The sequence below is a fragment of the Anomalospiza imberbis genome, chromosome 8 (assembly GCF_031753505.1).
Source record: "Anomalospiza imberbis isolate Cuckoo-Finch-1a 21T00152 chromosome 8, ASM3175350v1, whole genome shotgun sequence".
In the NCBI taxonomy this organism is placed as follows: domain Eukaryota; kingdom Metazoa; phylum Chordata; class Aves; order Passeriformes; family Viduidae; genus Anomalospiza; species Anomalospiza imberbis.
The window spans coordinates 27,857,364-27,880,855 of NC_089688.1; the positions used below are offsets into that span (position 1 = coordinate 27,857,364).

The following is a 23,492-nucleotide window of genomic DNA, read 5'->3' on the forward strand; positions in this document are numbered from 1 at the left end:
GCTGCCTCCTGGAGCAAAACTGATGAATGGAGAGCTGCACAGATTGAACACTGATAATGCTGTGAGGTTTTTTACTATCCTTTGAATATCCTCTGCAGTTTAGTAAGAAAAATGTCACAGGTGAATGTTTAACCCTTTTGCTATGCTAGTTATGCCTGGTATATAATCAACAAGCAGACAGCTCCAACTTCTTGATGCATTCAGAATAATAATGATCACCTTTGGACATCTAACACCACATAAAATATTAACAATCAATATTCGCTGAGCTTGCAGACCATAATGATACCATGGTTTTAATGTGACTGCATATGCATGAGGTAATCTGCCTTCATGAAGCACAGGGTCCCTATCTGGCATTTAAACAAAGCCCTAACCCCATAAACACTCATTTCTTATTTGTGCTACAGTCTCCTGAGTAACCTCATGAAGATCTGTCATATCACTTAAATGTGTAAAAGTTAAGTTTCTATGTTGACTTTTATCAGCAGTAGTGTTTAAAATTATTAATAATGACAATGGTCTATAATGTTTCACACACAAACAGCCTTTAGTCAGCACTGAATAAATCTATTTATTTACCAGACTCACGTATTTTCCACATAAATCTACTTGTTTAACTTTAAAGGGATATATTGATAGAAATTAATATCTTCATCTGTTATGAATCTTATTCACTACTTCCCTAAAGACCTATGGACTTTCTTACTCTCTTTCTCTCTCTCCAATTAATTTCTTTGAAAAAACTAGATGGCACGAGAGGGACTGAGAAAAAAATCACTTTTCTTCTCCAGGCAGCTCTCCAGTAGAATGAAGCAGGCATCAAACATCATGTGCTGTGCAGATGAATGTGAAAGAGGGACAGTGGGGGAGAGAAAAGGGAAATACGGCCAGTGGAAATGGTCCCTGGCTTCCCATTCTGTATGGTTCAGTTTTGGTGAGTCCTCTGCACAGCTGAAATTGCAAAGTTTTTATGTCATTTTTTCAAATCCAGGCACCCCTTCAATAACAAATCTGCTCCAGGTTATAAAGCTTTGCTGGGTGTTCCCCACAAGTACTAATGCAGCCTTAGCACAGCACTGATGCTCATAGACTTAGTGTTCTTCCAGAAATGGATTCTTTGGAGACCAATATAGTCCATTTCTCCCTAAAGCATGAAATCGTCTGTTCCATGAAGAATTATGCCACTCTAACACCATTTATTATTTATATCTAAAATGGGTGTGATGCTTTAGGAGTATGGTCATAGCCACAAAATGCCGACAACCTTTTAGGAGTCACACAATGCCTTCAATGTGCATGAAGCTCCTTTGGATGTCAACAGCAATCCAAGCAGATGAAAGAACTGGTCCATGCTGAGCAGTATTCATGAAGATGCAGAGAGATCAAAGTATGAACAAGATGCATCCTTACATTCAGGGGTTTGTCAAATTGTAATATATAATTTTTATTAAGTATATGTTTCAAGTCAGAGGTAGCCAGGGAGTGGTTTCACCTGTCATTATTGTGCAGATAATTGTCTGTCTTCAGGAGATGCTTACAAGTATTTCTGCTTTGTTAAGATAACATTCAGAAAATGCTTAACTTCATGTCTCCAGTCCTTTAATTTGTAAGTATAATAAAAGTAATAAAAAAAACCCCTAAAGCATCAGTCTTTGTGCCACACCTGTGCCAGTTTCTCATATTGGAAGCATAACTCTGGGACAAGAGGAGATCTGCAATCAATGAGGCTGATCAGTTCATCTCCAGCCCAGAATGGGCAAACACACAGCCAGAGTTTACACACAAATGCACGCAAAAGACAAAGGCTATTCAAGTTTAAGCCATAATGCTACAAAATGCCAATCTGAAGTAAAACTCAAAACGTTAATTTCAAGCCAGATGCAAATGTCCATCAGAGGTACAAACCGAGGACTGGATTTACCACCACACCCTACCAGGAGCACTTGCGTTACCAATGCCAGGACAAGCCGGATGCCTCACTGCGCTCATCAGACACCCAGCTCCAATCCGTTACCATTCCCTGAGCAGCAACACCCGCCGAGGTCTGACCCTACGCCCACCCTCACCACCATGCTCCTTTCTCTGCATAAATCCATACATTCCCACCGCCACTTAACGCGTACCGAGCCGCCGCACTTCCCCGCGCCCCTACAGCCGCCCCCCGGGCGCCGGGGAAGGCGGAACGGGATCCCCCGCGCCCCCGGCAGGTGCGGCGGCTGCCCGGCCCCGGAGGATGCTCTGCGGCGTCCAGCCCCGCATGGCCCAGCTGCAGAACGGTACCGGGCAGGCGACGGCCGGCGGAGGATCATCCCCTGGCCGCCCCCTGCCCCGAAATCGCCGGCGCAGCCTCGGGGTGCGGGGTACCGCAGCGCGGCCGGGCGGCAAGGTCAGCGCGGCTCCGCCGCCCGCGCCCCGGCCGCCCGCGGGGACGCGAGCCCGGCGCTGCCCCGGCGCGGCAGAGAACCCACCTCTGGCAGACATGGCTCAGGCTGGGGCTCGGCAGCCGCGGAACTGCTGCTGCTGCTGCTGCTGCTGCTGCGGCGGCAGCGCACGGCCCGCACCGCCCTGCGCCCTCCGCGCCGCGGCGGCCGATGCGGGGGGCGGCGGCCGATGCTGGGCCGGGCCGGGCCGGGGCGGGCGGGTCCGCGCCGCCGCCGCGCTCCCCGCCTGCCCTGCCCTGCTCTGCCCTGCCCGCCGCGGTGCGGGGCGGCGCCGGGGGCGGCTCTGCGGGGCGGGAGCGCGGCTGTCTGCGCGGTGTGTGCGGGCTGCGTGTGTGTGCGGGTCTGCCTGTGCGTGTGCCGGCGCGGAGCGGCTGCGGGGCGGGGCGGCGCCGGCGGAGCCACCGCGGCCGCAGCCGCTCCCGGGCGCGGTGACTGCGCGGGGAGCGGCGCCCGGCGGCGCTCGGGTGCGGCGGGGCCAGGTGCGGGGCGCGGTGCCGCAGCGGGCGACAGTCGGGGACAGCCGCGCCGCCGGCAAAAGCCACAAACGCCAAGGCGAGCAGCGCGGCAGAGCTCCAGCTCCTCGGAGTGCTGGATAGGCGTGTCTGCTCCCGGAGTCACTGACAGCGCCGTGCGACAGCTGCTCTGCTCGTTCGGGACCTGGCGCTGAAGTCTGTGGCACAACTTGAAATTCACGCACCGAACAGCAAAGATATACCTGCGTAACTGTATGTAAATTGTATATAAACACAGAATTTCTGCAAAGCGGTCATGGCGTTAACACACAGAAAGGAGCACTCAGCTTCCTCCTGGCACCTTAATAAAAGTAGCAAGCGACCAAATGCAACGCACCAGAAAAACAAGATCAGTATCTGGTGGACACCTTTACCAAGCCTCCAGCCTAGTGAAGCCAAATATTCCCATGCCACACTAAAAAGAAAACCCCTACGCCACCAGATTATTAGATGGTGGCAAAAGTTAAGCAAATCAACAATCTAGTTTGTCAAGAATGACAGGTTAGAAGACCACATCAGAATAGTGCAGTTAAAACATTACAGCAGACTTTTATCAATTTCAGAATGGGCAACTATGAACTCAAAACCAGAAAGCCCAATCTGTGATGTTCTGCAAGGAGCCAACACGCAAACTGAATGACAGGAAAGACTGAATCACACTCCTCCACTCTGATCTACCATGCACTACACATCTTCATACTAGCAAGAAGCCTACACAATTTTTCTATCAAAAAACCCCACAATTACCAGAATCGTATCTAAGAGAGGTGGTAAAGATTGCATGATCATGTGGCCACAGGTCAGGAATGGAAGCTGGTAGGAGCTGTGTCTTGGAGTCTCACTGCTGTCTGCAAGTGCAGCCCAGCCAGTGCCTCTGCTGTGTCAGATGCAGCCTCTGGCACTGCTCACCTTCCCCTTCATGCCAGCCCAGTAGGGAAGGCATTTGTGTAGGAAAGCATGGAAGCAGCAGCAGGATGGGCAGCACTCACATGCCCCTTCATCAGGGGATACAGGCACAAAAGATGAATTGGCACATGTGTTTGCCTGAATTTGTGCTCATGCTTACATGCTGCAAAGACTTTTAGCCACATCCAGCTCTCTTTGCCATGGATTGCCCCGGTGTTCCATACACTTCAATTCAATCATATTCCTTATATCATTCTGTTTTCTTCCCCCTTGCAAATGTTTCTGAATCTGGCAGCAGGAATAAAATAAATCTAAATATTTTCTTCTCTCTCTAAACTCTTATGGTATTATCCTTAGCTGGTGATCTGACATCCCTTGAAAAACAGTTCTTTTCCCTACTCCTTTTCTGAAATTAGAAGAATTTTCCACTTACAAATAACTCAAATTTTCTTTCTCGTCCAAAAGAGCCAAGGTTTTCCTCAGCCAATGTAGTATGACAGCATTTTGTATTTTTATTAAGTCATTTCCTATTCACTTCCTCAGTGAGTTTCTGACTAGCATCATCACAGGTTCTCCCATGTGGTACTTAATAGATGGCTTTAAAAAGAAGGTTCAGGAACATGCACAAATTAGCTTTTTAATTAAGAACTTCCTTTCTTTATACTGCTAGGAAGTAGGAAGGGAAAGGCATTTGTACCTTGGGATTCTACAGAACACAAAGAGCTTATTCCATTCATTGTGTAAACTCTCTGTGGCAGAGAAGTTGAACAGACATGTTGGCCAGAGAATACTAAAATGGGTCAGATACAGCACTCATTTATTAAAGTGAGCTTTTTAGCTGGATTTCTTGAGGACCTGAGGCTGATGGAGTTCTATTTTCCTGTCTGTCCCCTCCACCAAGTTGCCTCCAAGAATTTTCAGATTTGGATATGGAGAATTTCAATTCAGGTTGACTGAAAGGTATAATTCAGAACAAGTTCTACATCCCTATGAGTTTTTTAGTAATTAACACTTAAGAAGAAAAATTAAAATAAAGGAGAAAAGCTGCAGTGGAGACAGTTACCAGTTCTGGAGGCCATGTCTTCATTAGCCACAAGTACCAGTTGGGTAATCTGCATGTGGGCAGCTAAATCAGCTCCTGAGGCTGCTGCCTGGGATCCTGTCAGTATCTAGGGAATGTGGAAGGAAGCTCAAGAGAGTAGAAAAGGAAGGTACAGAGAGGTGAGACACCATTATCTTTATTTTACAGGTGAAGTTGAGTCAGAGAAGATGGACAAGCCAATCCAAGGCTTGCTCACTCTCCTATGCACTCCCTCTTCTCTCAGTCCAGACCGTGTGCTCCTGCATCCCTCACTGCAGCGCTGGCTTGAGCCTCACGGAACTACTTTAGCTCATTAATTAACAAGGGTTGCTCACTTTCTGTATCCCAATTCCCTACATTTGCTGTCTGAACCAAAGGCTCAGATAAACACTGGAACATGACTGAAGGCGAGTGCAGAACTGCACAGCCAGGAAGGGTGAGGAACCATTAGAGGCAACAGAGAAGATCCTTTTTAGCAGCAGCAGCTGTTGAGCTGTTTGATTGAGCCATTTCCTGACTACTTTAGAAGTCCATTAAGGAGCAGTGATTGACATTGTTGTATTTCAGGCATCTACCTGAGGCTTCTGAATTAGTCAGCTGGGAAGTAGGATCCTATCTCCTGCATTTTGCCATTGACTGTACAGACTAAGTTTCTAACTTATAGTGTAAAAAGATCCATTAAGGTAATTTTTTTAAGGTATTCAGGCTTCAAGTGATCCAAATAGGCACCTCATGATTTTTTAGAGATGGCCAAATATTAATATACTTTACCAAACAATAGGTGTTTCCAAGTCCTGTCTCAATGCCCTTGAGGAGCTAAGTGTGTTGTCCAAGGTCACAGGGAAAATCTATGTCAGAGCAAAGCATAGAACTTGCATCTTCAAAGAAAAGTATCCCAAATACTGGACCGTGTTCTCTGTGCAGCATATCTTGCTGTCACTTAGCCTTTGTGTGAATATAAACCAGAAAGTTCTCCTTTAATCACTTTTGAACCAGTTTGTCTCTATAAAGTAGGATAGTAGTTTTAAAAGTAATTAAGACCCATCAGTGTTATGTAAATATTTTTTTTTTCTCATGAAAATCAGCACAGAATGACAGAGGGAATAAAAAAAACAGGTAAAAGTCAGCATTGCATCTTTGTCTGATGCAGATAACTCATCAGTCAGAGTATACCTATTTTTGCACAATGCAGGATCTTTCCTCTTGAAAATCATTGTGAGAAGAAAATCAGATTTTTTTTGGAACAACAGACAAATTCTTACGAAGTAGATTTCCAAGAACAGTTTCGGTGGGCAAGGCAAATGGTAAGGATGGCCAGGATTGGTCTGAATAATGATGGGAACTATTGGATTTTTCTACAATTTTTTCCTATATCTTCCACCATAATTCCACTGGCTTGTTTTATAGGGAAATCAGACCTAACAAAATCTAGAGCATTACTAAGTCTGATAATTTAATCAGAATTTTAATAAGCTCAGAATAAATAGTTTCCTGTGACATGAATGACAAGAAAGCAAGACAGTTCTCTTACTTTCAGTATAAGACTCTTACTAGAATTTGCAATTAGTCAGTAATGGACAAAATATTCAAATAAATACATGGCCTTTCACTGATTACACTGAGCTTCCAGGGCAGTTCCCACTAATCTTTTTGGAGAAAAGTTCCCTTCTATACATTTCAAAGGAGAACTGAGCTCCAAATTACTCACACCAAATATTAATAGAAATCTTTGATTAAGTTTTTCCTTTTTTTTCCAAATACCCCACACACATGTATATAAAAAGAGACTTAGCCATTAAAAAAAATCAGAAAGATAGGAAGTTCTCCTGAGTGAGACAAATCCCAGAGTCATCTTCCTGGTTTCTTCTTATTCTGGTTTTCTTAAAAAACTCTTTTTTTCTACGTTATTCAACCCTCCATATTGCTCTGTGGAATATGCACTTTCATGGCAAAAGTTACAATATTGAAATTACGTTATCCTGAGTCAGTCTTGACTACCAGACTTGAATAACCCAGGAAGTTTTACACAGATTATGTAAGATGATGCTATCACATAAATGCTATAGGTTTTCTATAAGCCAGAAATATTGGCAATTCTGAAAAACTATGAAAAAGCCCTCAGAGAAGTCTGTGAATACCTACTCTATATTGCTCTTCCATCAAAATGACTGCTGTACCTGTGGGAACTTAGGACACAAAGGCCGAAATGACAAATTCTTTTCTGAGAGTCAGCTTTGGAAATGTCATCTAAATGTTGGGCAGCATTTACTGCTGAAGAACTTGTGCATCACCCGTGTGTGAACCTTACCAGGAAGATGCCAACAAAGAGCTCCGAGTCAGGAACTTCACCAGGTTTTGCACCAGGTTCTCCCAAGGTCACGTATGAAGTATGTACTGTGAATAAGAGCTGTGAGCACAAGTCTGTGGGAGATGATGAGACTCATCCCAGAGTCCTGAGGAAATTCCCTGATGTAGTTGCCAGGCCACTCTCCATGATATTGGAAAAGTCATGGAAGCCAAGTGAAGTCCCTGGTGACTGGAAAAAGGCAAACATTGTTCCTATTTTTAAAAAGGCTAGAAATGAGGAGGCTGGGAACCACTGAGCCGTCAGCCTCACCTCTGTGCCTGGGAACAGATCCTCCCAGCAGCTCTGCTAAGGCCCAGGGAGAACAGGGAGGTGACTTCAGAAAGACAACTCTCGGCTTCACCGAGGGCAGGTCCTGCCTGACCAACCAAGAGGCCTTCTATGATGGACCTGCACCAGTGGCTGCATTCAGGAGAGACACAGACAATCCCACAAACTGCCTTTGTTGCTATGTATATACTTTTCAGAGCTGCATCATCTCACTATGTGCCCTGATTTACCCTTTACCCTAAAGAATTTGCTGTGGCCAAACTGAATTAAATTATGCAGTTAGAATTTGTTACATTTGTGTTTTTCCATAGAGCAATTTTTACACCATGTAAAACATGGCCGGCATTTCTTTGGTCAAAGTTCACTTTAGCAAAGATGGTTCTGAATAACATGGCAAGAATAGCAAAGAATATTCTGAATAAGTTAGAGTCAAAATCTCTCAGCACTGCTATACACAGGAAAGTTTGGTGAATCAGAGGGAAAATACACCTGTGGTTGCAATTACAATGAGCCAAACTCTGAGAATGTACATTACATTCTGCTGTGAACAGCCAGGTTTGTGTGGGGTAGAAAGACTGGGGCCAAAAAAATTAATTATCTAACTCATCATGAAAGTACCTCAGTGTGTAATTTGATGTCTGATCATAAGAGATACTTAGGTTTCTCTCTGTACTGCTGGAATTCACACATCACTATCTTATTTTCTCACATGCTATTTTCTTTATATGTATTTTCTATCCTGAGCTCTGTATTGCAGGGCCCTCTGGCTGAGAAGTACAGAATTGGACAGGCCTCCCTTCAGAGCTTATCAAGATCATTCCTTAATTAGCTGGTGGATGCAATTTGATTTGAGAGCACAAAGTACTGGCTCTTTTTCAGGAACTGAATGCCTTGTTCCTTGTCATACTAAGTCAAGATATCAGCCCCTGGTGCCCGACCTGGCACTGATCAGTTTTATAGCCAAGGCAAATGCCTGCATGTAGACACACCCTCCTAGACAAAAATCTTCTGGAAACTGTGATGGCTGCTTCGCAAGGACTCAGGATACAGTTGTGAAAGAACCAGCCAAAAGCCACAATCCTACAGTCATGGCAACAATAAATTCAAATTCTGAAAGATTCCTGAAAATATTTTGAAAAAAATCCCTGACACTTTTCCTGTTAGTCTTGCCCAATATGTTCATGTACAGAGGTTCTGGTTATTTTATTTCTCTTGCCTATTGACATATACCAATAAATCTATCTTGTCATACATGTAATGTATTTAAAGCTCAGATCTAGATGAGTTTTCTCATGCAATATTTTTCTTTCAATGTGTTAAAAAAAAAAAAAAACCAAACCAGGTTTAATTCAGTCACGCTTTTTTTTTTTTCACTTTTGAATCCATTTGAGCTTAAAGCTGATGCCAATTCTCCACCACATTCAGTTGTTTATTCCACAGCAAGTCCCGCCGACAGAGATGCCAGCAGATGACTGAATTCCCTAGTTAAGCACATCACTGGAGTAAAACACGGGGTCGGGCTGCCCTCTGCGGGCTGGGATCTGGATCTGGGACAAGTTGTTTTGCAACACCACACAGAAACGGGTTATTGTGAGTACAGGATTTCAACATCTGAACACAGAATTTTGATTCATGATGTACACGTAATGCCAATATAGCACTTGGCTGTCTGCTGCCTGGCTGCTGCTGCTGCAGAGGAAGAAGGAAATGCAGACTGCAGGTGTCTGAAGCAGCAGTCAAGCACTCCAGGTACAAATAACTGCTCAGTCTACACCACCTGGGACTTCCTGGCAGACCCAGAGGATAACAGCTTCTGAACATAAAACCAGAGAAACTAAATGCCTTGAAATACTTCACTTGGCACATGAGCTGCCAGGCAGGAATCAAGTACAGTGTATTACAGCACCACTCCAAGATCTAATCAGGAATATATTGCTTTATATTAGCTATATTGCAGACACAGGTCTGCTTACTTCAGCATTTCACAACATGAGGCCTGAATGTCAAACTAGTCCAAAGCAGCCTGAGGCAAGAGAAGAGGGATGAGCAACAGAAATATTCCTACATGATGCTGGGTCTACTACAGACTTCATTTTCTTTGCTCATTGTCAGTAATGCCTCCAGCTCAGTTCCTTAAAGGCTTCATCCAAGTACAGACAATCGTTCCTACATGGCTGGTGACTCAGAAAGAAATTACAAAGGATTGAGCAGTACAGACTTTTTCTGGAAATGGAGTTTGGCTCAGAGTATCGCTTCTGAACATTAAATTCTACTAGGAAGTGTTCAGGTTCTCCCTCTACCCCCACCACCAGTTAAAATAATGCAATGTTGATATTCACGCTCACTCTCCCCTCTGTGGGTACCACAGGAGAATTCAGTTAGTTCTCAAGAAGGGCCAGTCTTTAAATAGAAGACCCTTCTTAAATTCGTTGAGGTTTAGTTGTAATGAAGATGACACAAATATCACGTGGGATGTGAGAGCCACAGGGCTAGTCAATATCTTTGTAAACTCAAACCAGTCCTGTAGCTTCAAATAACATCATCCGGGAGCCAAGCAGGACAAGTGAACTGCTAAGACAACGGGCAGTCAGGTGTAGCAACCAAAGCTTTTACAGTCCAGGTAATACACAGCAGTTAAGCCCGGAGGTGACACCACTAGCTGGCAAACCAATTCCTTCTATCCGGGATACACAGGGATGTTTTTTCCCGAACAAAACGCTGCGAGGGAGCCGCTCGGAAGCCTTCTTTGGTCCCAGAGTGAAGCCCGGTCAGCTGCGCCCTCCGCTGTCGAGAGCTGGGACTGGCGGGAGGCAGCGGCCGCTTCCCGGGGCAGCCCCGGGAACGCCGCTGGAGTTTCTCATCGCGCTCCATGGATAGCGAACGCTGGGGCGCGTTGTGGCACTGGAGTTTGGGCCTGCCTGGGTAACTGTGCTATCAATAATTTCAAATTACTCGCGAAGCCACTACCGAGTGGGTCATAAATATTTCAGACACTCGCTTCAAAATTAAAATGTTTTACAGTGCCAACATTTAATGTCAGGCTCCATGAGACATTTCAATTATACCTCAGGACAAAGAAATGCGAATTTAAAGTATGACAAAAACCTACTTTTAATTGTGGACTAATGAGAAGGAGAGCTCTGCTGAAAGCTTCTATACTGGCATGGTAGCAATGTGCCTGATTTAATTTGCATAACTCATATGGACTATCAAGATCAGCTTTTGCTTATGATTAAACAGATTATCTGATGAAATTTTAGGGATCAACAGATTATAGTCCTTAATCCAAAGATGTAAGTAACAATGAAATCTTATTATGCTTTAGAAAACAAACAATGCAGTCAGAGCTGATCTGAAAATTACTCAGAAATCTCTCAGTAGGGTCAAGGCTAAACACGCTAAACACCTAAATTCTCCCCAGAAACACACACAGATTCTGGCTTCCAGACTTCCCTCTCTGCAAGTACTCAGACAAAAGATTGAGGGAACCAATTTATATCAGGTAGACCACTCAATTTTTTTCCCCCAGTATTTTAGGGCAAAATCCAGTTTTATGTTTATTTATACCACATTCAGACCCTTGCATTCATTACAGCTGCAATATAGCATAAACTGAGTAGTTTATCTTTAATCTCCTTGCTTTGGCTTCCACTACCACAAGAAAAAGTATCCTTGTGCTCCTGCCAGCCTGCAGTGAAATTGGCTAAACTCTAACTGAAGGTATTTTATCTGCTTTCAGTAATTTAGGATATGCTAGCACTTGTAGATACTGTATGGCAGAACATCCATATATTTACTTATAGAGGAAAGCCTGGGTTTTAATGCTTCCAGTGAAACAGAAATACTAGAGGAAAACTTGATGTGATTAGAAAAGAAATGTCTCATTTTACTGACAACATGTACTTCTGACCTCCTAGTGGTCTCCTTTACAAGCCATTACATAAGGTAAAGCAGGGTGGTACACAGGGTAACTGAAGCACAAACAAGGAATAGCTGCTGGGAAGGCAATATTTGCCCAGTGTTGTGTCCTGCATGGTAGCAAGGAGTGCTGGTGTCAGGAGACTCTTGCAGATGTGACAGGTAAGCATTCAAGACAATAGACAGACGACTGGGAAGTTTGTAACCCAGCAGAAGACAAATTAATGTCTCTACGGAAAGAGCAGATGTGCAGATATGGAACAGAATGCACAGGCCAGGAAATGCCTGAAAATGGGATTTATGAAATACTGCATGAGCTGATTACATGGAGCTGCTAGCGAATCAGCAAGGAAGGAGGTGATGTACGCAGCTGAGAGCACGGAACCAGAAAATTCATGACAGAAAATGACTTCAATTCCACTGCATGCTCTTCAGTGTGGATGCACAGCATGCTTGCGTTCTGTAGTAAAGCCCAGCATCAGAAAGGTCTGAAAATCTTGTTAAATATCTTCTTAGCCCTACTCAAAAGCAGAGATCATGCTGAACCACTAAAACTTCATTCTTTATTTCATCCAAGTAGTCACTGAAAACATAGATGTCAGTTTGATTATTACAAACACAATAAAATCTTGCGCAGAATATCAACAGATATTTGGCATAGCACTAACAGGAGAGTTTTCACCTAGGGTAAAATAATTCACCAAATCTTCAGGCTCTCTGAAGCAAAAGTCCAGACTGCAGAACTTCTTCTGTAATGTAGACAAATGCATCCATTAGACATTGGCCTAGTGCCATCAATCCAAATAGCAGAGAGATTTTCAGATAAAAAGGCCAGCACATTATCTTACTGTCACACACCATCTAAATTGATTTAATCTAGACAATTTCATTAATTTGTAAGAAAGGAGTAAGTTCCCAAAAGCTCTATCAATTAGAATAGCCTCACTTTCACACTTTCACTTCTCACATCCAAGCAAAACACTAACTAACTCACTGCGTGTACTTTTCCAAAAAAAGAACTACCTTGCCAAAAAAAAAACCCAAAAAACCTTGTGTTTATTTCAGTGGAAACAACATCAAGCATGAGCAGGTGAAGATGTATTGAAGATGTATTGTTGCACATGACATCCATAACTGCAGCATCTCCAATTGAATCATCCCAAATGAGAACAAGAAGAATCCAAACAAAATGCAAAATGCAACCTCAGCTGAGTTCTTCTGCACTGACACTGGTGAAATCACTCTTTTCCATTAGTTTCCAGTGATTTCATTACTATTGGTTTGCCAGTATTTATCCAATATTCCCAGCAAAGAGAAATACGGTTGAGAAATATGGTTGAGGAATTAGAGACTACTTTAAAAGATCATTAAAAAAAAATCTACAATTTGTGAGATATATAAGCACCAAAAACTGGATTCTGCACTATGGCTACAAATTCAAGCCCAATCTATTGGTTGGTAAATGCAGGGTTATATGCAGAGATTCAATTTGTTTAATAGGCTTAGGAAAAATAATTTACATGTAATATTTTCTTTCTTTTTTCCTTTACTGCAAGGCATTTCACATTGAGAAATCTTAATAAGAAGTCACTTTTACAACTAAAATATTAATTTCAGCCACAATGAACTGTTCTGTTTAAATAATAATGCGTTTATACACATTAGTCACTCTTAGAATAATAAGAGGCCCTCAAGCATTGCAAAGTTTTACCTCACCATCTGTGATTCTGTGATTTATGATTTCATAATTTGTTAAGTACGATTAGGAATACTCTCATAGTGATAAAACTGTCTCCTTTTATATCTTTATGATATCTTACTGTTTCTTTATTCATTCTGCTGCTTGGAGATTGGAAAGCCCAAGCATATTTAAAAGACATTTTTGCAGGAAAAAACAGATTGCAAAAGCATCTTAAATGACCATATTCTCTTAGACACAGGCATGCAGGCACCTTCCAAATGCAGCACCTGTCCAGTTAATAATCACCTAAACACAGAGATGTTTCATCATCTCCACATAGAAAATTTACATTTCCTATGAACATCTATAGAATATAAGTTGACAAATAGAGAAAAAGCAGATTTTAAAAAACCCAGCATAATTACCTTTTAAATTGATATTGACATATTGGGACTCTTGGGTTTTGAGAAGGAAATAGCTCTGCTCTTTAACAACTGCCACAAAGGTGTCCACATACAACTAGTATTTACTTCCATAGAGTATTTGGGCTGTAGATCTCCATGCCTGCAAAGCACAGGGGTAGTAATAGCAATCAGTACAGCAGAATCATTAGCAAGACTTCATCACAACATCGTTATAGACTTCCCAGATGACACAATTTCAAGAACAGTAGTTTTGTCTTGTCTTTTGATTCATCTCTCTCTGCATGCTCCTAGCATATGAGGAAGCTGGTGTTGATTCCTCTCCAAAAATTAATGTGGAAGCTTCCCTTTATTTGGTACTACAGGGTCCCTCCCTTTCCCATACTGGTCTATCACCTCCCCAACATTTCACTCTGCTACCCAGTGCCAAAGCCATCCTGTTCTCCTATGTCAATTTGCCCAGTGTCCAAACATTTTCCCAAAACATCAAATTGCTTGCCAGCTATAACTTCTGCTCACCCCACTTTACCTCTGCTTTTCATGTGGCACCGCAAAATGGGAGGGATGGTCTTTTTCTCTGAAGTATTTGATTCAGAGGTGAAATAAAGCTCTCTTTGTCTCCTTTTCTCTGTGTAGGAAAAAACCCAACAAACAAACAGTGAAATGAGCAATGTGCACATTGCCACAAGCCCTCTCATCTGTGGTACTCTGCAAGGACTATGTCACCCACACCACCAGCCTCTCATCCAGAAGGAACAACACAGGATCATTTACGTTTGGAAAAGACCTCCCAGATTGTCAAGTCCAAACTTTGACCTAATGCCACCATTCCCACTGAACCATATTGCTAAGTGCCACGTCCACTCATTTTTTGCACACTTTCAGGGATGGTGATTCCACAACCTGTCACTGACTTTCTGAGCTCATCACCCTTAGACTGCTTTGTGAACAGTTATTTCCTTGAGGATCTCCTCGTCCCTGTGGACGATGGCAGACCCAAAATGTCTCAGCAGACAGCAAGCTGGGCCTTTTGCCATACATGTCAGGGTTGTTCCGTATCCGTGCCATGCCAGGAGGAGGGTGGAGGCAGCCCGGCTCCCCACCCTCAAGATCCTGAGGGACCCCAGAAACCTTGGTGGAAGTCTGATGGCAGCCTCAGGCACAGGGACTGTGGAGGTGGGCGCCCCTTCCCTCACCTGAGACAGTGTGTGCCCAAGTGGGCAAGAAGGCCGATGGCATCCTGGCCTATCTCGGGAATAGTGTGGCCAGCAGGACCAGGGAAGTTCATGTTCTTCTGCACTGAGTACTACTGAGGCCACACATCAAGTGCTGTGTCCAATTCTGGGCCCCTCAATTCAGGAAGGACATTGAGGTGCTGGAATTAGTCCAGGGAAGGGCAAAGAAACTGGGGAAGGGTCTGGAGCATGTGTCCTGTGAGGAGTGGCTGAGGGCATGGGGGCTGTTTAGCCTAGAGAAAAGAAGGTTCATGGAGGACCTTATCATTCTCTCTAGTTCCCTGGAAGAAGCTTGTAGCCAGGTGGGGATCAGACTCTGCTCCCAGTCGACCAGCGGCAGAAGAGGACACAGTTTCGAGCTGTGACAGGGGAGGTTTGGGTTAGCCGTTAGGAAGAATTTCTTCACACAGAGGGTGATTCGACATTGGAATGGACTGCCCAGAGAGGTGGTGGAGTCAGCATCCTGGAGGTGTTTAAGGAAAAACTGGACATGGCACTCAGTGTCATGGTCTGGTTGACATGGTGGTGTAAGGTCGAAGGTTGGACTCGATCATCTCAAAGGTCTTTCCCATCCAAGTGATTCTGCGACTGCGATTCATTTCCCAGCCCGGAGTTGCCCGCAGGAGCGGGGCCTGGCTCGGGGCACGGCAGCGGCCCGCCCACAGCCCGGCAGTGTCGCGCCCCGCCCGCGCCCCGGGGCCGGCACAAGCGGCCCGGCCGCGCCGGAACGGAACGGAACGGAACGCGGCGCTCCCGGCTGGCAGCGCCCGGGGCCGGGCGGAGCGCAGCGGGGCGGGCAGAGCCGGGCCGAGCGGCGTGCGGGGGTGGCGGCCCCTGCAGGACACCCGGAGCCTCGGCAGCCGCCGCCGCGCAGCCGGCGGTGTCAGTGCCACGGTGTCCGCCGGGGAGCGAGAGGCAGCGCCGGCGCCCGCCCGCCCGATCCCTGCGGCCAGGCCCCCGCATGCAGCCCTCACCCTGGAGCGGCGGCGGCGGCGGATCGAGGAGCTCTCGAGGTCCTCCCGGCAGCGGCTGCTGCAGTCGCGGGACAGGATGTTCTCCAAGTTCACCTCCATCCTGCAGCACGCCGTGGAGGCGGTAAGGCCGCCGGCGGGCCCGGCCACGCCGCGCCGGGGATGCGATCCGGGCCTAGCGCCGAGCGCGGGCCGGGGGCTCGGACCGGGCACGGCGCCCTTCCCCGCTGCCCCCCGGCGCTGCTGCTGGCGGGGCCTCGCAGGGCGAGCATCCGCTTCTGGCACGGCTCTCCCGCGGGCCGGGGAGGCGGAGGCCGAGCTGCCCGGGCGGGCCCCGGAGGGAGCACGGGAAGGGAACGAATCGCCCCAGCGCGGCCCTGGGGAGCCGGGGGTGCCGGGGGAGGAGGGAGCGGCTGCAGCCCGGGCGGCCCCGGCGCAGCCTCCGGCTGTCACCGCCGGGCACTGCCGGCCGCGGTGCCCCGCGCCGGGCCTGAGGGCAGCCCTGGCCTGGCCCTCACCCTGCCGTTGCCCGGCTGTTTCAGCGAGACGAACAATAAAGGAGGGGAATCAGGAAACTCCCCAGCATTTCCATCTCGTCCTGACCAGCAGACAACAGCCGCCGTCCCCGGTGCTTTTGCGGGATGCTGTCAGTTTCAAAGCGACCCTTTCCATCCCTGGTTTCTTCTGTAACTGTGCGTGGGGGTTAGGTTTGCCGGGGGACGCGAGGCTGGGGGTGCAGCGAGGTTTCCTGACGGGAACTGGGCAGGGGAAACGGGGCCTGTTCGCCAACTGCCATTGCTAAAGGCCGCGTTCGGCGCTGCCTGGCCACACCATTTATTTTCTGCTTTTCAGTGAGGCGGGGTCTTGGTAGTAATTCCCTGCCTTTCAGAGCCTCTCCCAGTAAACCAGCACACCCAGGAGACTTGAGTGTGAAGAGGTGATAAAAATCGGCAGGGAAATACTGAAGTGAAGGTGGAAAATGTTGAAGAAAAAAATGTTCAGATGGTTGAAAAAAGAGCTTGCAGGCCAAATCCAAATAATTGAAATAAGAGCCCACATGCCAAACCCTGCCTCATCTGAGGGGCAGCCTTTGTACATTAATGTGTGCTTCGATGCTGCACTTGAGCATACGCTTGTCTTTATATGAGCCTGTAGTTCTGCAGGAGTATTCAGGTTTAAAAGTTAAGCATGTATTCATTAATTACAGGTTCCTAGTTTGCTTTTTTAATGGTGTAGTGGCATTTGGAAGGAAATGTTTTAAATAATGATGAAATGTTTTACTTGAAAACATTCAGACCACATGTGAATGCCTTCAATAGACAGTGCTTTCATTAGAGAGGAAACAGAAATTAGCGTCTGCCTGACTAAAGAAAGTTTGTTGTGGTGAGCTGTGCCACATTTTGAATAACAGAAGTAAGAGTGGATGACTGAGAGATGGAGGAGTGGAGGAGAAGGTATTCTTTCAGGTCTACCAATTCAAGAGATGTAATAGAAGTTATTAGGAGAGTGTTTACATTATTGATGTGTGCAAAAAATAAACAAAAATAACTTCATTTAGTTGAGTAAAAAATAGGAAAAACAAATGAGCTGAATGGAACAGGAGAAGAGTAGAGATCATAGGGACTAGGCATTCTTTTTTGATTAAAAAAACCCAAACAAAAATACAGAAATATATTGATACCATCATTTTGCAAGTGAGTGCTATCCAAAAACATGCTGTTTGTCCTTGCTCAACTCTGGTGTCCCTTTTAGAATTGCCTCACCTTGCTGCCACCACTGTGGTAGATCTCTTGATAAATAACTGCACTCCTGCATTTACAGGATTGTCACAAATACTAGGAATGAAACATGGAATTGCAAAAGTAGAAAGATACTAAGAATGTTTCTTTATAAGTTTGACCCGCTAATACAAAGAAGTGTGAAATAGAAATTTTTAACCAGTTCGGTGGCTATATGTGGCTTTAAGTTGTTTCATTCTCCCTGTAGTAACAAGTCTGCTTAGCTTTGCTATGGGGTAGTGGCAGCTGTTGTAAATACTAAATATTAGCTCAGTCCACTTTTATGCCGCCTGTTTTCAGAACCAAGAGAATTTGGAACATCATTTTTGCTTGCTGTTTTTACTAGGGAGGAAGTATAACGTGGGCAGCCTCAATTGGATTCTTAACCCTGAATATCAGCAGCAGAACTAGTAAATAAGGTATCAGTTCTGAAAAGTTTTGGGTGCCTACCCCAGAGTAGGTAGAGTTGCAACTGTACAGTTTTCAGGTGAGCTGGACACTTAAATGCACTTGAAGAGCCTGAGTTTAGCTTTCATGGGTGGGACTTCCTTAAATCAGAAAGGTTTGGGCAGCCCTTCTGCCCTGTGCTTTCTCGTGCACATCACTTACATAATGCTCCTGCCCTGCCGCAGGGCCCACAGGCCTGCAGACTTCAGAGAGTGCATTTAAACAGTAAGGGTTCCCGTGCTCTTAGATAATCGTTGTTATCTTACCCTCAATGTGCCATCCCTCTGAACTCTGACAGGAGTTCCAAAGGTTGACAGTCTGATAGACATGGCAGTATTTGCCTTTTATTTGTTGTCAGTGTATCACTCTTGGACTGACTGCCCTTGTGACAGGACTGTGCTTGAGGCAAGCATAAGGGATCAGTTGCTTTTTACTAAGATGTTTTCTTACCAAGGTTTTTTCCCCAGAGGGGTTGTGGTGGTGTTCAAGACTAGCCTGGATGGGGCTTAAAACAGCGTGGCCTAGTAGAAACTGTCCTGCCCATGGCAGTGGGGTTGGAACTAGGTAGCCTTTGAAGGTCCCTTCCAGCCCAAAGCTATCTGTGATCCTATCATTCTCCTTGAAAAGCTCAACACTTTCAGTCTTTTCTGACTAAATTGCCCAAGTGTTTGAAACCATATTACTAATTTTCATTACCATTGGATTCTAGTTTCTTGCAACCTCTTGTCTTATGTCAATCCTGCCAATATCTTAGATACTTTTTGCTTTTTGGATTTCTCTGCAGCATCCAGATGAGCAAGCATCACTTTGTTACCCTGCCAACAGAGCATCCTTAAATTGAGTTGGATGTATTAGTAAGAATGGTGGATAGGACTGCTGTCTTTGTTCTGTTACTTCAGGGCAGAATAGAAATGCTGTTGATTCATTGGGTTCATATTATTAAATCTGTGACAGTTTATATATGGCTTGTCCTCAAGATGTTTTCTCTCTGCTATGCATTTCTGATACACTTTCACCCCAAAGGGCTATCCCTGAGCACTACATTGTCAGCAACAAAAAAATGTAGTGTACAATACCAAAGCAGCAAGTTAGGCTTATTTTGCTCTTATCTTGTGCTTTTCACTCATGTTTCCCTAGACAAAATAGCTTGTCTGTGAGGTGGCCACTCAGTGTTCAAAGGACTTTCATTTGTGTTTGATTTGGGCTTTTGGATGTTTCACCTTAATAGTCAGTTCAAAGGGATGTTTTTGAGCCGTGTACCTTGCAGGAAATATATAATTTTGGTTGGCTTGAATTTTTCAGTTTGCTGTCAAACAGGAATGTTTGTACCACGCAATTGAATGAATGAAGATTTTGGTGCCTGCTGCAGATTCTCAAGACCCCCTCTCTACCAGCCTGTTATTCCACTGTGTCTCTGACACTGGTACATTACCGTATTTTCAAGTAGCTTCTGTTTATATTTTGTAGCAAAACTCAGCTATGAAACAAACTAAATTACTTGGTACAGGTAGTGCGCCAAAATCATGAACTGTATAACTGATTAGAGCAGAATTTATTCCTCTTGAACCCACTTTGTTTGATGTAATGACCTTACATTACTTGTTGTTTTAATGTTGTGCTGGTATTAACAAATTAGATGACAAAATTTAATGCATGACTTGCAAGCAGTCTTAATTTTATATGTGAGAGCAGTGGCCATTATAAACTCTGTGTATTCATTAACTGAGGATCAAGTAAACCTTCAAGCATTATTCCTTTTTCAGGTGTTCTCTCAGACCATTCACACTGGTACAGTAGTAAGACTGAAGAAAAACATCAAGTGACTGTGTCAGTCAGGGCAGTGTGCATGCACTTCCCCTTCCTTTCTCTTTGACCCAGTTTCTGCTCTCTGTTTTTTACTCTGGCATCTGACCAGACAGTACCTGTTATTTTTTTATACAGTGTTCTCTTTCCTTTATGAATTTCCCCTAAAGATATTGAGGCATATCCCCAGCTTCAGATGTTTCCATCCTTTCCAGTATTGAATTGCACTTCTGAAAAGCATACATGAAAAATATGACAATGATTTTTACATGCACAAAAGATTTGCTGTTAAATACTGCATATATATAAGTTTTTTTGCTCTTTATGTTATTTTTTTCCTGCCTAAACACAAATTTTGTATGCTTTGGAAAACGACGTGGAATTGTATTTTGGACAGGTTTTGTCATGAGCAGACTGTACATCTGGTCAAAGATCTGTAGCTCTCCTGAGAACAGCACTTTTCCTGAAAGGAGTGGGCTTTGATTGTGTGTTACATATTGTCACCAGAAGGATAAGGCAGCATGTGTTAAGTTCAGCTCACTCCCAGGAAGCCCAACTGCTGGAGCTGGGCACCAGATGGAAGATCTTGCTGCTCAGTGGGCTCCAGTGGGCTGCAGTTCAGTGGTGTTCAGTGAATTTTAGCTATTTCATATACCAACACCTACACTGCAGGCATGAAGATCATGGGGTTTTTTTCCCCCAGAGAAGGAGAGCTTCACTTTGAGATAAGGAATCGCTAAGAACATATTTAATTACTCAGGATTAATTACAGACTCACAGAATATTCTGTGTTGGAAGGGACCCACAGGGACCATCAAGTCCAATTCTTAAGTGAATGGCCCATACAGGGATCAAACCCACAACCTTGGTGTTATTAGCACCATGCCCTAGCCAGCTGATGTAATGGGGAGAAATAAGTACATTTTTAAGGTATAGCCTTCAAATCAGACAAGTAGCAGGAATTAATGGCCTTCACAAGGAATTCTGGTTTGCTTTAGAATCTCCATACGAGTACTTACACAGCAGAGTGGTTATTCAGGCTGCCAGTTGTAACATGTATTCCATCTCAGCTGATAGCTAATAATTCATTTAAAAATAGGTACTACAACCTCATACTAGTGCTGCTGGTCCTAGTAGGGTTAAAGGATGTCAGCCAAGTGTTATCATTTCCTAATGCTTTCCAGTGCTTGTCTTTCTACACATATAAGCTGGTGTCTTGGTCTTGCTTTTGTGTCTGAATAACTAAGTTAAGAGGATTGCTTGGGTTTCTTTTTGCTTTATTTTTGTTTGTTTGCTTGTTTTCTTGTGGGTTTTTGTTGGGTTTTCTGATCAGTAAACACCTACCTCAAAATAATTGGTGGCAGTACTGATGGTGTGTTCCCAATAGGCTGCACTGCCCAGGTGCACACCCATGCTGATGTTATCTCTGCTGTGTCTGGCTTGCAATCCTGGTCAGAGAAGACTCTGAAATCACTGGATATTTTAATTTGAAAGGGCAGAACCTGTCCCTGAATTATTTTTTCACCTCTGAGAAGCCTCCCTAGAGGCATTTGTTGGGAGGGAGAATGTCTGTATCCACAGTTCTCTCCCATGGTGGATAAATTATTGACAGTGCTGAGAAGTGAAATCCTTTTCCTGGCACTGATCAGAGGCACTAAATTCATCTTGAGGCAGATGAGATGAGAAGAAGTGGAGAGGAAAATCACATCAGCCAAGGATAAATCTTTAATGTTATCTATCATGTGTTACTTTGGAAATAGAGTGGTCTGGGAGGCCTGTATTCCTCAAAAGTTGTCCCTGGGTTATTCATCAGCTGGCGTTGAGGTTTTGATACAGCTTTTTTTTTACAGAAATGATCATTACATTGCTTGAAATACACATCTAGTGCAGCTAGTGTGACATACCGAATCGTATGCTCAGTCTTCAGTTTGGTTATTCTTCTGAATTTTAATAACCTAGTAAATGTCACAGTAAAATAAACTGCTTTTGTGCAGTGTGGGGTGTTCAGATACTCTGTGGTATCTGCTGTGCTAATGTGCTGCTCGGAGTGCCCAGCCGTGGAGCTCAGTGAGTGCACAGCCTGTCAGGGACAGGATAAGCACTGTCAGTTTGATTTTTCCTGGTTGCCATATCCAAGGGCACATTTCCACCCGGGATGGAGGCAGAGATAGTTGCCAAGCACCACTACTTTTCCAGAGTCTTGCATTCCAAAGTCCTGTGTGCAAAGGGCCATTAACAATTTGCATTGCACTTACCTTGGCATGGCATACTGGTCATATACTGGGCTTTATAACTTTACCAAGATAAATTTAAGTGCCATTAAATTCAAGACAATGAAAAGACTGATGTGGAAAATGTCCAGGGATTTTTCAAAGAAACCAACAACACCCAGTAAAGACCATATGAGCCTATACAGTACTCGGTTATATACGAGCCCCTGAGTTATTAGTCTTAAATGTGGTATCTACAGCTCCTGGGGAGAAAATTTCCTTCAGTTAACCTTTCTCTGTGAGGTTAACTGACCCCTGGCACAGGTTCCTGGAGAGGCTGTGGAGTCTCCGTCCTTTGATACATTCAAAAGCCATCTGGACATGCTCTTGAGCAGCCAGCTCTAGGTGACTGTGCTGTAGCAGGGAGGCTAAACTGGATGGTCTCCAGAGGCCCCTTCCAACTTCAGCCCCTCTGAGATTCTGTGAAGGACTGGACTCCACATCCCATCAGGATGGTTCAGCTCCTTACCCTTCCAAAACAGACACACCAGTTTATACTTGGGATTTTTTCTGTTTGCCCACAGGGCTCATCGCTGCCATGCTGTCAAGTGATAATCCCCTATTTCAGGATGGCCTGTGAAAGAATGACTTGAGGACTTGATGGTCCAAAAAAGAGCCTCAAGCAAGTAGGATTAGCCCTCAATAACAACAGATCCTCACGTGACCTATTGAATGGTTGAGGTTTTCCCTATAGGATTCCTGATTTTACCAGCTCAAAACATTCAGGGGCACAAATTCACTCCTTGTCTCAGCTCTCACTTTGGAGAGCAGAGTGGTGAAATGATTATGGTCCTTTTTTCACAGGCTGCCTGTGGTGTAATGGGCCACAGGCCACCTGTGTCTCAGTGGGGAAGGAGCAGTGCTGATGGTGACTGCATGGGGGGGCTGCGTTTCCTTCTTGTTGTTATTCCTGGATGCTGCTCACACCCAGCCAGCCATCCCAAACACCTCCAGGAAAGAAGAAACTTCCTTTTCTTGCAGAAATAAAATAAGAAACATGTTTGTTTGAAAAAAAAGAACAACCTGCCAAGCTTTGGGTATGGGCCCAAAAAAAAAAAAACCAACCCAAAAATTTGAAAAAAAAAACCCAAACTGAACCTAAAAACTGAATAAAGATTTTTTAAAAGAAGTTGTGGCTAACAGGAAAAAGGGCATGGTAAAAACTGGATAAAGCAACTAATTGGTATTTTTAAGGGGGCAGACAGAGAGAAGAGAACAGTGTACAGAAAAGCAAGAAGGCATCAAGAGCAGATGTGAAAGAACATGACTTTTTCCTAAAGGACAAAATTGTGGTCTAAACAATACAAGCATACATTTCTAGTGTTGCTTTGCTGTAGGAGCAATTGCTTTTGTTGCTTTAAATAGATTGTCTGGTGATAGAGACATCAC

General features: G+C 44.6%; 2 protein-coding genes across 6 annotated transcripts in view; one reads left to right on the plus strand and one right to left on the minus strand.

The window, feature by feature from the left end:
- Nucleotides 1-2,612, minus strand: part of ABLIM1 (actin binding LIM protein 1) — a 189,811-nt gene extending 187,199 nt beyond the window's left edge. The window contains exon 1 of the mRNA XM_068198147.1: nucleotides 2,472-2,612. Within this exon, the coding sequence (XP_068054248.1) occupies nucleotides 2,472-2,484 (13 nt within the window). The 5' untranslated portion in view covers nucleotides 2,485-2,612. The remainder of the gene's footprint in view (nucleotides 1-2,471) is intronic.
- Nucleotides 2,613-15,794: 13,182 nt separating this feature from the next.
- Nucleotides 15,795-23,492, plus strand: part of FHIP2A (FHF complex subunit HOOK interacting protein 2A) — a 30,212-nt gene continuing 22,514 nt past the window's right edge. For 2 of the 5 annotated variants that reach the window (XM_068198131.1, XM_068198132.1), the window contains exon 1: nucleotides 15,795-15,929. In XM_068198131.1, the coding sequence (XP_068054232.1) occupies nucleotides 15,885-15,929 (45 nt within the window). In that variant the 5' untranslated portion in view covers nucleotides 15,795-15,884. Of the gene's footprint in view, nucleotides 16,452-16,785; nucleotides 17,189-23,492 lie in introns of those variants that run through there. The other 3 variants (XM_068198129.1, XM_068198130.1, XM_068198133.1) reach the window with 2 other exon arrangements.